General features: G+C 45.7%; 1 protein-coding gene across 1 annotated transcript in view; it reads right to left on the bottom strand.

Annotated features, from left to right (window-relative positions):
* Nucleotides 1-13,452, bottom strand: part of LOC135102469 (cadherin-23-like) — a 95,790-nt gene that overhangs the window by 42,856 nt on the left and 39,482 nt on the right. Inside the window, exons 2-7 of the mRNA XM_064007784.1 lie at nucleotides 6,543-6,694; nucleotides 5,715-5,933; nucleotides 3,772-3,903; nucleotides 1,117-1,279; nucleotides 722-894; nucleotides 40-237 (exon numbers count right to left, since the gene is read on the bottom strand). Of these exons, the coding sequence (XP_063863854.1) occupies nucleotides 40-237; nucleotides 722-894; nucleotides 1,117-1,279; nucleotides 3,772-3,903; nucleotides 5,715-5,933; nucleotides 6,543-6,694 (1,037 nt within the window). The remainder of the gene's footprint in view (nucleotides 1-39; nucleotides 238-721; nucleotides 895-1,116; nucleotides 1,280-3,771; nucleotides 3,904-5,714; nucleotides 5,934-6,542; nucleotides 6,695-13,452) is intronic.

Here is a 13,452-nt window from a genome sequence, read left to right as displayed (position 1 = left end):
GAGAGAGAGAGAGAGAGAGAGAGAGAGAGAGATGCGCACCTGGTCGTGGTCGTACACCTCGGGGATGGCGTCGCCCAGCAGGTTGACAGGGCTGTTGTACTGGGAGCCCTCCGCGATCTCCCCGACGTAGTGGGCGGCCTTGAAGGTGGGCGTCTCGTCGTTCACATCCTCCAGCAGCACCGTCACCTCCGTGGTCATGGTGGGCGGCGGGGACACCACCTCGCTCTGCTCCTCCGCCTGGGACGCATACGGGGAGATTGGAAGGTAGGTAAGTAGACTGATTAGTGGGTGGGTGGGTGGGAAGGTAAGTAGGTAGATGTGTAGGTGGGTAGGCAAATAGACAGATAGTTAAACAGATAGATAGATAGACAAATAGAGATAGATAAGTAGATAGGTAGATAGGTAAGTAGATAATTATATAGATGGATGTTTAATTATCCACACACACACACACACAAAAAAAAAAAATAGACATCTCCACTGAAACAATAAATAATTACGAAAAATCAAAATAATATCACACACACACACACACACACACACACACACACACGCAAGAAAAGATACAATGACAAGTATAATGTAAGCACGTAAATATAACATCAAACTTTTCTTTCTTTCAATTTTAACTTTTACACTAACAAAACTTAAGCCACAGAGGGTGAACCTGTAGCTCTTCCGCCTTCCTCCCGTTCACTTGTGCAGTTAGTTCGCTCCTCACCTGTATCTTGATGATGAACGCCCCATTGTTAGACAGCGGGCTTTCCCTGTCCAGCGGCCTCCTCACGTACAGCACGCCCGAGTTGGGGTCCAGCTGGAAGAGCCCCTTGTCCCCCTCCAAAACTGAGTAGGTGATGCGGTTGTTCACTCCACGGTCACCATCCACGGCCTTTACTGCTCCGCGGCCGCCACACACCGATGGAATGAGGGAGGGAGGGAGGGACGGAGAGGAGAAGGAAAGAAGAATTAACATATCAGTAAACTGTTTCAAGTCATGCAAGGTAAAATAAATGAAACATAAATAATGAAAAATGACATGGAAAATATCAGGAAGGAAAACATCTCAATAACGATAATTCTGATAATGATAATGGTGATAGACTCAAGGACACTCACCCTCCAGCACGCCAGAGTTGACGGGAATGTCCTCAGGGATGCGGGTGACGGGCGGCGCTTGGATGAACTGCGGCGGCTGGTCCTCCACGTCGCCCACCCGTACCACCAGCGCCGCAGTGGCCGTGTTCACCCGCCCGCTGATGGCCCGGTCCACCGCCAGCACCTGAGCACCCGGACCAGAGATTTACATGTGAACATTTAATTAAAGTCAATATATAATACTATAAAGGATTTTAGTTTTAATATGGATGGGTAGCCTTTCTGGAGCCGGAGCTTATTATAAAAATTATGGAGCTACAAGGAGTGTCACTACATTCAAACAGACAGCACCTATCATTCACTCCCTCAGCCACGCTCACTTTAGTCCCAGTTTGTTCTTTGTGTTCCTTTGTGCCTTACTCTTATCATCGCCTTTACTTGCTTCCCCCCGTTGCTTTCACCTATTTACTCTCACTTCTGCCTCACTCTCACCATTCTCTCTCTTTCACTTTCTCTCCCTTACAACAGTCACCGTTCTTCATCCCTCATGCTCACGCCGTTACTTATGTCGGATCCCTTAGTTCCCTCAATTCTCCACTACCTTTTCAACAATAAGTGAGAGAGAGAGAGAGAGAGAGAGAGAGAGAGAGAGAGAGAGAGAGAGAGAGAGAGAGAGAGAGAGAGAGAGAGAGAGAGAGAGAGAGAGAGAGTCCGCTCCGAGGGGCCAAAAAAAAAAAAAAAAGGGATAAAAATAACCCTTCGATTTAAATAAGGAAGTCCATTATTGAAATTATGTACAGAGGAAAGAACTTCTGAATTTTTTTACGACTGTTGTTGCTAATATGGAGATGAGGGTTGTGCACAGGAGGAGGAAGAGAACGGAGAGTGATGGCAGGGAGATAAAGGGCAGGATGCTGGGCAGGTAACCCTCAACAGCATCTCAAATAACAAGGCACAACAATTTTCACTTTTTATGGCTGTGGTCAGGGTGCAAACTTCCCCCTTCAGGCTGCGGGCGGCGGGAACTTGCTGACCCCGCGGTGCGAAAGGGAGACAGGGAGACGGAAAATTAATTGAAGGCCTCAGCTCCCCGACACCTTTCCGTGAACTGGTTTTGCTTAGCGGGCCATAATGAACCTTGCTCCATATAGAGGCGGCGCCACCCAGGGAGCTGATTAATGGGGGCGAAAGGACCACGGGCGGCTCTGTATCTGATTTTGTTGGTATTCATATAATATATACCGCCTTCACATTAATGATACGTGTTAAAATAATAATAATATGCATTTACGATCTTCTTTTTCTACTATAACGAAGATCTACATTCGTCGGGATTACTATCAGTGTATAATTATAACTGTTCGTACCCGAGGACGCAACAGTCAAATCATCCGCGAAAATTGCAAAGTGGATTATTTCTTTACCTGATGATTTACCGCAGTGTATCAGTGAATTTATCTCGAAGCAATAATAACTAAATGCACCTACGGTATGTACGCCTGTCTTTAATACGAACTAATTGTGCTATCGACTCATCGTCATCGCAAGCCGCGTAGGTAGGAGCGGGCAGGTGTGAGCGAACATTAGCTGGGGAAGAGAAGAAAACAGGAGCATTATCTGGCCACGCCCATTTATATCATCCCCTACCTGGCTACACTCGCGCACCTCACACTCACAACATACGAGTAGTCTATCACCGCATCCACAAGAATTTACTCCACCAATAGTGTACATTTAAAGGGAATGGGGTTAAATATCTATAGTAAGAATTCCTTCAAGCAGCATACTATTTGGTCTTCACTACGGACAGGTGTGATGACGGACCGTAACATAGTGAGAGATAAGGTTGGTTCATTGGTCCACCGGTACTAAGATAATGATATGAACCAAAAAGCCAAAATCGTCCACTTTCACTGTTTGAAGTCACCCAAACAAGATAAAAAACAAAACAAAACTGAATATAAACTACCTACGATGATCAATGGAGACTCTCTGAGCATAAACCTGAGTGAGAAATAACCCAAAATAACCATAATCATTCGAATATATCCTGGAATGAGTAACACCTTAAACTAATCCAGCGTATCGTCTGAATGTAATCCTTGAATGAATCCCCGAAATGCAGTTCATGAAAACCACTTGCTTCACCAAAATGTTGCAGGGACAAGCCACTGGGGGGGGGGGGAAGGAGGGCGAGTGAGGCAAATGTTTAGTAGCGTCAGTGAGGTGTGGCGCAACTAGAACACACACACACACACAGACACACACACACACACACACACACACACACACACACACACACACACACACACGGCGTCCTCACACGACAGATAAGAGGAGGTGTGAGCGTGGCAACAGTTCCCGAACCGACAAGGTGGATGTGGAGGTGTGAAGGGAGAGGTGAGGAGGGGGGAAGAAGAGACTAGGAGGAGCACGGATAGGGGGGGGAGAAGAAAAAGAGGTGGAAAGAGACAGAGAAAGAGAGATGGATAAAAATAACTTGGGAGACGAACGGACAGGAGTACAGCGAGCGGATATAAAGAAATGAAGACGAACAATATGAAGAAATCCTAATAAAGATGACATAAGTGACGACGAATGAGTTGTGAGAATAGAGGAAGAGGGAGGGACAGGCGGGGGAGGGCGGCCTGGGTGGAGGAGGATGAGGACACCTACCCTGAGCTGATAAAGGGATTTCCTCTCATAATCGAGGTCCCCGTTGAGCCTCAGCACTCCCTTCCCGTCCACGGTGTTCACGGTAAACTTCTCCAAGTCACTCTCCGTGTCCGCCTCCAGCCTGTAAATGACCTGCGGGAGGGAGAGAAGGCGAGGATTAGTGCGGGAGAAGAGGACGATGCTGAGGTGCTGGGCTGTCCTAATTGATCCATCCTGGGAGCAGTAAGAAGACACTTGAATTCATTTACTGTAATATCATATTAAAATACAATGACAGGGAAATAAATCACAGTATTTTTTCTCCTCAGTAATCACATGTGACACACTCAAGCAAGAAAGAGGACAAACGAACGAACTTTCCACTCCGGGATATGACGCAGGCACTTGTTATGTATTAAAGTGTTTTCATCTTTTCTATTTTTAAACTCATGCGCTGGTTACAGTAAGGAGCCTCACTGCTCTCCTTGGCCTCCTCTAAAACCGTAAATGCTCCCTACTATACGTTTTATTCATGGTCTTAGGCACGTCTGGGTTTTTGTTAATTTTCAAAATGTAACTTATCAACTGAACACGCCGTAGTTTGCTAAGAGAAGTATTTTTTTCCCTATAGTTTAACTGTGTGTGTATGTGTGTGTGTGTGTGTGTGTGTGTGTGTGTGTGTGTGTGTGTGTGTGTGTGTGTGTGTGTGTGTGTGTGTGTGTGTGTGTGTGTGTGTGCTTATAATGCTATTTGCTTCATGACACTTGTAAAAATGTACCCAATGTTATCAGACAAGATATGATTTTACGGCTTCCAAGAAATGTTTGCGACATTTATCGCGGCAGACTTTTAGGCTTTTATGACTCCTCAGCGACACTTCAGTAAAGTGAATGCAACCTAACTAATTAACGAACACACTAAACAGCGAAATAAACTAAGTAACTAACAACCTGAGTATCTAACTAACCAACAAGCAAACTATTTTAGTTAACCAACCAACCACCAAACAAACTAATTATCAAACTTCCAAGATAACTAACAAACTAACAAGCTAGCCAACTAACGAATTCACAAAATAAATCAAGCACGGAACTCATAACTATCATAAGAGAGTTCCCCGGAAGACGACGAGCACCAAGACGGTTTGGTAACAACACACCACACACCATCGTTCAAGACCCGGCCGTCCCTGATAGCGGGAGACGGGGTGCGGCAGACTATCCCAAGAATTCCTGTTGTCATTACTCGAGGATGTGATGAACTTTCCCTCTCCGACGACTGCGAGAGTGTATGGATCAGCACTCGCTTTAAAGGACATGGTGTAACTGTGTCCGGTCCTTTGAGAGAGAGAGAGAGAGAGAGAGAGAGAGAGAGAGAGAGAGAGAGAGAGAGAGAGAGAGAGAGAGAGAGAGAGAGAGAGAGAGAGAGAGAGAGAGAGAGAGAGAGAGAGAGTGTGTGTGTGTGTGTGTGTTTATCAGCAGCTAAATCTTCTGGGAATCTAGTTGTTTTCCTGACTGTAGATTTCTTACACACAAAGCGAGTCCTCTTCCTTAGTGTGGTGTAATGAACTTGTCTAACACTGATTTGTAGTTGTGGTATCCTTTTTGTTCATTTTTATTATCATCATCATCATCATCGTCACCATCATCATCAGAATTATCATTACCATTCATCAACATTTATTATTATTATTATTATTAATGTTATTATTACTACTACTACTACTACTACTACTACTACTACTACTAATAATAATAATAATAATAATAATAATAATAATAATATCACCATTATTGACATTACTATTACTATTATTATCGTTATTATTATCATCCTTATACTTATAACTACCATTATCACCATCATCACCGCAACCTCGACAACTATTACCTTCATTGCCATCACCATCCTCGTTACGATCACCACCACCACCATCACCACCATCACCACCAGCACACACTCACCTGACCGAAAGGTCCCTCGTCCTGGTCTGTGGCGAGCAGCGTGGTCAGCACTTGGGGCGGCGCGTTCTCCTCCACCAGCACGGAGGACTCGTAGGGGCGGAAGATGGGCTCGTTGTCGTTAATGTCCTCCACCAGCAGCAGCATGGACTGGGTGATGAACTGCCCATCGCCCAGTTTGTGGTCCGTCAGCGTCAGCACCACCGTGTACTCGTCCTTGATCTGCGGGACACACGAACACACTTAGTACTTTCACATCTTTTCACACCTTCTAAGTCTTCATAATGGTCGTGCATCTTTACTTATACTCATGCCGGACACACGAACACATTTAGTACTTTCACATCTTTTCACACCTTCTAATTCATAAGTCTTCATAAGGGTCGTGTATCTTTACTTATACTCATGCGGGACACACGAGCACACTTAGTACTTTCATATCTTTTCACACCTTCTAAGTCTTCATAATGGTCGTGCATCTTCACTTATACTCATGCCGGACACACGAACGCGCTTAGTACCCACACATTTCATACTTGCTAATTCCTAAGTCTTCATAATGATCGTGCGTCCTCTTATACCCTTGTACTCACTCATCTATCACATACACCTGTTAATGCTGATCTATTTCCTCACCTGTGCCAACCCATGACATTTATCCTCTACTATACACATTCCAATGGACAAATCATTCCTGCATCTTTATTTAACCTTCTTTTCTCCATTCATTCCAGTTATCTTTACACTCATCTCCTATGCATCTATCTATTCACTGTCACCCTCCTTCCCGCCGCCCATTCCTAGCCTTTTCTCACACTCCCCATTATTTACCTCTCTGTCCAGGGCTTTCCTCAGGTACACAAAGGCCTCCGTGGCGCCGTTCTGCTCGATCCTCAGCAGGTCGCGCCCCTCCACACCCCTCACGCCGAAGGTCAAGGAGTCGCCGTCAGGATCTTGGCCTTTCAAGGTGTAGATTTTCGTGCCTGAGAAAGAGGGACAAAATGGGAGTGAGAAAACTTGGTGGTAATGCTGTGTGTGTGTATGTGTGTGTGTGTGTGTGTGTGTTGAGGTGGTTAGTAACTCGGTAGTGTATTTGATGTTGCAATGCACTGACAAAAGGTTTTAGATTATCACGAGGGGAAAAAATCAGATATCTCAAGCGTACCTATGCAATCTAACGTAACACTCCAAAGGTGAGGCGTGAAACACAGTAATACGTAGTTGCACAGCGGTGGGTAAACAAACGAAGCACAATACAAGAGCCTCCTCACCGTCAGATTCGAGATAAGAGGCGAGGCAAAACTGTATGAAAATTAAGTTCACCAGAATATGTATATCTAAATGAATCTATACTGCGGGTAATATACAGGTTCCTAGTCTCTGTGGACTCTTGAGCCCCGGGAGTTACGAGGAGGCAGCATGAGGGTGAGGGTAAGGGAAATGGTGAGGGTGAGATTACACAGAGAGGACAGGAGCAATGGGAGGGTTTACATAATTAACTTAGTGCCCCATCCCTCCATGCTCTTCGTGGAATGGCCTAGAGAGAACGGCAAAATTACAGGGTAGACTATAATGAAGTAAGTGCAAGCCACTTCATTTTTATTGATGCTAAGGATTCACAAGCAATTTAAGTCTTTATAAGCCAACAGCTGAGATGCCGAGAGAGCGTGATAGAACGAGAATTATAGAATCATGAATGGGATAGAAGCGTTTTCTGGGTAGCGTGGAGGCAGGCAGGCAATCCCCAGCCGGTCCTGCTTGATCTAGGTAGACAAGTGGCGGGATCTGATCGCCCAGGGGCACGTCTGACTTGCTCTCAGAAATTAAGGTTCTAGTGGATGAGGATGAAGGGGTGTGTGTGTGTGTGTGTGTGTGTGTGTGTGTGTGTGTGTGTGTGTGTGTGTGTGTGTGTGTGTGTGTGTGTGTGTGTGTGCATTACTTGGAACATGCTGCAGTGGCCTGTATTCTCACACACCTGGGGGTCTCGTGAGGACCATTTCAAAGTCTACAAAGATCGTATTCTTGTGGGTGTTTCCTCTCACTGACGATACATAATTCCTCCTCAAATACCAAAAGAGAAAAAAAAAAAAAAAATAAATAAATAAATAAAAAAAATAAAATAAAAATAAAATACTTCAAAATCATAGTAAGTTTAGTGGCCACTAAAGAGTCTTAAAATTTGCCAAGATGAGATGCTGAGATGTTTACAAATACGAATCAGTGTCGTGCCATACAGACAGTTTTCAGGGCAATCAGACGTAAGGCTGGGGCGTGGCGGCGCAGCGGGCAGACCTGAGCGTGGGAGGCAGGAATGGCTCGTCGCGCCTTACCCAGAAGCCCTGCGAGTTGCACACCGACGCCTAATGAACGTTCCTTAACCCATTCGCCTGGACTCGATCGCCTCGTCTTGACTCGCGCAGCCGTCGGGGCCCAGAGGCGGGGTGGGGGTGTGGCGAGGGAGGATAAATATACGGTATGCAAAACTTGATTCTTCGTGCGTTATTAATCAAGGCTTTGTTGCTTTATTAAAATTTTATTCTCATTTTCTTATTCTTATTCTTATTACTAATATTATCGTTGTTATTTTTATTAAGACATAAGGATACAAAGTTCATATCTCCGTAGTTTTTGTTCTCTACGACTTAAAAGAAATAAAATATAAGAACACAAGGTGACTGAGGCCTTGAACTCAAACTTTGGTAGAATTTTACATTCCCACAATAGAAAGAAGAAAGAGAATAATAACCTGACGGAAACTATTATTCTGTTATTTTTTCTTTTCGTCTGAATCTTGAAACCGAGGATGTCACATTGCACTAGCAGTAAGAAAACTTAAGATACTTTACCATTATTATCATTATTATTATTATTACTATTATTATCAACAGCGGTGGTGAAGAAGTCTGAGGAGGATGTGAAGGAGGAGTCATGCATACATTCCTTCACTTCCTCTTCACATGCACAGTATCGAGGGCACTCTCTGCTTACTTTCTTTTCACACACGCAGCCTCGCACTAACACCTCAGAAAGCACCTGTCGTCTTGCTTCCGTTCTCAGGGCATTTAAAACTTTAATTGTAAACCTTTTTCTTTTCGTCGCCAGCTGTACACGGTGAGGTGACGCCACTGTTTCTTCCTTGTGATAATAATTACACGTGTTTTTAATGTAATATTTAAAAATGTTTCTCATTCAGTCCATCTATGAAGAATAATCAAATTATTTTCCTGTTCTCTCTCTCTCTCTCTCTCTCTCTCTCTCTCTCTCTCTCTCTCTCTCTCTCTCTCTCTCTCTCTCTCTCTCTAGTTCCCGGAATCTCTTCTCTTTCTTTGAATTCAGACTTGAAACAACCTCCCCGCCTCTCTTCCCCTGCATCTTTCCTCTCTCCCTCCCCCTCTCCCCGCCTCCCCCGCCAATCAGGCCCGCAAGGAAAAACTCGTATCTCATAATTATAACATCCATCTCGCCTCGCCGCGCCGATGGCAGGGCGTCGGAGGCTGCAATGGCGCCCTGGTGAAAGTTAATCCCTCATAGAACCATTCACGAGTCAAGATTACGGCGCCCCTTCCTCTCTCCCCTCATGTGTATTACTCTCCCACTGCCCCTCCCTCCCTCCCTCTCTCCACCCACTCACCGCTACTTGTATAAATGTAAGGCAATGTACTAATGACCAGGGGTTCTTGTTCGTCGAGTTTTCTTGTCTTGATCTGATTTTAAACTCTCTCTCTCTCTCTCTCTCTCTCTCTCTCTCTCTCTCTCTCTCTCTCTCTCTCTCTCTCTCACTGCTTATCCTCTCTAATTTACCTCTTTTCTCTACATTATTTAGTTCTTTTTTTCTTTCTCTTCCTTTTTTCCTCCTTTCCTCTCCTCTTTCCTCCTTCATGCCTCCTCTCTTCTCTTAATTTTCCTTCCCTCTCCTCTTTTTCTTCTTTGCTTTCCCCGCTTCTCTTAATTTTCCTTTCCCTTCTTCTTCCTCTTCTCTCTATCCCATCATCCCCTCCCGCTCTGCCTCCGCCTCCTCCTCCTCCTCTCGTTGCAAAATTTCAATGATCAGCTTTGTCATGGCCTTATTTCGTGCCAGGCCGAGAATTTTGCTGCGTGAGAACAAAGGAAGGCTGAAGTGTCCGGGAAGATGTTGCGTGTTATCTTGGACTGCTCTATTTACTTCGCCACCACCATCACCACCATCACCACCATCATCCCTCTCTCCATCAGCACTTTTCCACCACCACCGCCACCGCCGCTACTAACCACTTCCTTTCCTGCACACCCCACCTACACACACACATACACACACAGTAACTCAGAACTTACACTCATCATATCTAAAACTTTCTCTCTATTATTATTATTAACTACATCTACACTTTCATCTGACACGCCTTTAACACTGCATACAACAGCATTACCAGTAGAAATCATTACTATCACCACCACCACCACCACTACTACTACTACTACTACTACTCGCCCACCCTGCCCTACCTAACACAGCTCTCATTCCACACATGCCACAGCAGTGAGTGAAGGAGCCAGTAACCTTTTTACACCTTACTCCTTACATATGGTGTCTTCTCCCTTGCTCAGACCCTTTATGACTTGCTGTTACTTGCTCCTCGGTCCTCCCTACCTCTCCCTTCTTACTCGTATTCCTTCACTGCTATTGCCAAGTGTCCGGTGCATTTGTTAGTGGTTTTGTATGGAGTCAAGGATGATTTGTTTCGCTTCAGTTTGTCATGTGAATTGATGATAGAATACTAGACATGGAGAAAATACTAGGAATGAAGCGATAGGAAAGAGAAGGAAAAGGAGAAGGAGAAGAAGAAGGAGAAGGAGAAGAAGACTAAATCCGTACTTGTGTAAATCAAAATAAAATACAAGATAAAAAAAATCTACTTATCTAATTACCAAAACACAACAGATTTAATAGTATTCTCCACTGCAAAAACCACGTAAAAAAAAAGCAAGAAAATAATAACAAACACACTACGCATTATAATCTTTTTCCCACATCAACACAGCAACAACTAGAAGACTCACCTCGCACAAAATAAACCCTCTCAACCCAACTAAACCTTCCTTCCTTCCTCCCTTTATAATTCTCGCCAGGTTTCAATAAAGTGCTCCATTTTTCTTTGCCCTTTTTATGTGGGTTTAATTTCAGTGTCGAGATAGCGATGTTTAGGACGCCGAAGTGTGGCAGCAGCTCGCCCGATAAGGCCCGACAACCCAGACGAGGGATGGGAGGGAGGGCGGGAAGGGGAAGAGACGCGGCTCCCGACAACGCGAGAGAAGAGAAGCGGCGTTACGCAAGACAGCCACCGCCACTCCGCCAACCCTGCGTGCCGTGAAGAAAACGTGCCTCCAATGTCTCATCTCCCGGCCCAATCATGTGTGCTCTCTGTGGCAACGTTTTCTGTGGTAACGTTTTCTGTGGTAACGCAAACGCCTTACGTGATTTCGTTTGTTCGGGGAAAGGCTCGTATTCTGAAACGCTTTTCTCTCCCAACCACCACGATTATATTCAAAGGCTACAAAGATTATTAGCCGGTTTCTCAAGGGTGTTTCTACTGTTAATGGTATAAAAGTCTTGTTAATCTGTCTCTAGAACGATAAAAACACTCAAAATTCATGTAACTTCGATTACAATGCAGTGGAAGTGCGGCAGAAAAGTATTTCAGAATATGGACCAAAGTAAGAAGTGATGGAAATTCTTCATATTGATGGTTCGGAAAACAGAGGGCTTTTTTTTTTTTTTACATTTCTATACATCAGGATATTAATTAACTTCAAAATTCATCATGGAAGGCAAGAAAAACGTGTGTGTGTGTGTGTGTGTGTGTGTGTGTGTGTGTGTGTGTGTGTGTGTGTGTGTGTGTGTGTGTGTGTGTGTGTGTGTGTGTGTGTATGATATTTAAGATGGGTTTCTGAGCTGAACCTTGTAATATCTGAATCTCTCTCTCTCTCTCTCTCTCTCTCTCTCTCTCTCTCTCTCTCTCTCTCTCTCTCTCTCTCTCTCTCTCTCTCTCTCTCTCTCTCTCCCCTGAGCATTCCATACTAATAACAACCAAGGACAGGACAATTATAACTTAATTAAAACCACGACAAAGGAAAATGCCAACGATTTCACAGAACCCCAAAACTCTCACGCACCAAACAACCATTCAAGCCATTTTCTGCGTCGAGACTTTCTGGGAATTTACGTAACATTTATAGCAAAAAAAATAAAAGAGAGGAAGAAAGAAAACTGAACAAAACTGATCAAATAAAACCAGACAACAATCTAACGCCGCTGTTAAACCCCACCCCCCCAAAAAAAAGGGGCGAAAACAAACATAGCAACACCATCAACAAACCGTCTTTGTTCGACTCTTGACCAGCAGGGGCACAGGAAACGCAGGTAACAGTGCAGGTGTTTATTCACAGAAGGTGTGAACAGAAGGCTGGAGGTAGGTGATCTCTGGCGCCAGGCCGCGCACTTCAACTTAACACTTATGACTGAAGCCTAGCTCGTTCACTCATACACGTATTCATGCCTCACACAAGTCTCGCTCATTCACTCGTTCACACAACTAGCTAACAACCACACACCTCCCCCGAGACATAAGGAAGATTCCTTATCTTTGTTATGGCTACCGTAACACATGAAACAAAGTTACAATGATTGAAGTACAGAAAACACGGTACATATACACAAAACAAACACAGCCGTACATAATGAACACGTACGACTAATCGTAGGTGCTACGGTGCCACCGCACCTGCAGTCGTCTCGGCTCCCTACGCTGTCGGCTGCTTCGACGCTCTGGTTGCTCTCGGCCACGGTGTACCCCGTTACCCTGATGCTCCGGGCTGCCGGGATGGTGGTGTTCCTCGTGACCCTGATGCTGAAGCGCTGCACCGCCATGAGCGGTGTGCTGCTCGACAGGAAGGGGAGCAAGAGGTCTGTGTGGGCGTAGGTGTCTTCTATTACGCCACATCACGCGACCGCTGCCCATCTTGATGAGGTAGTCTCTCCTTCGCCCAACAGCCACGATGACACCCAGGCGATCCCAGAGGCCTGTCGTGTGATCTTGAACGTCGACGTGGCCACCGAGGTGCAGGAGAGGAAGAGTACGGGCGGACGCGTCGTGGCGAAGTTTCGCTTTCTTCCTCAGTCGCTCTGCCTTGGCGTCGCACTCATCAGCAGCGCGCTGCCACTGCTGAGCGTATGAGCGATGATGAGCCGGGACACAGGACCTCATAGGATGACCGAAGAGGACTTGTGCTGGTGATCGCCCTTCCGCCCTCGGAGTGTTGCGCAGTTCCAGCAACCCGCGAGCGAACGCATCCTCGTCCAGGTGTCCCTGCTGTGTGGTCGTGAGGATCAGCTTCTTCACGGACTTGACCGCTGCCTCGGCGTGACCATTGGAGCGTGGATAATGAGGTGAAGATACACGATGCTCCACCCCCCATCGAGCCAGGAAGCGCCGTACCGATGAAGAAGTGAACTGCGGTCCACCGTCAGTCCTCAGGAGAACAGGCACGCCCGTGTCGGCGAACACACCCCGAAGGACACGAACGAGCTGATCAGCCGATGCTGGACGTGAGCATGCAGACACGTGAGGCCACCCAGACAAGCGATCTACATACACGAGGTATGTACGGCCTGCTGCGTGGAAGTAGTCTGCAGAAACTGACTCAAACACCCTGCTGGGTGTGTCCGTGTCCTGCCAGAGAGGTTCGTTGGCTTGGCTTGGTAGGA

The sequence above is a fragment of the Scylla paramamosain genome, chromosome 7 (assembly GCF_035594125.1).
Source record: "Scylla paramamosain isolate STU-SP2022 chromosome 7, ASM3559412v1, whole genome shotgun sequence".
NCBI lineage: Eukaryota > Metazoa > Arthropoda > Malacostraca > Decapoda > Portunidae > Scylla > Scylla paramamosain.
Note: the sequence above shows the minus strand (reverse complement) of the source record. Positions and strands in the feature narration are given on the sequence as shown.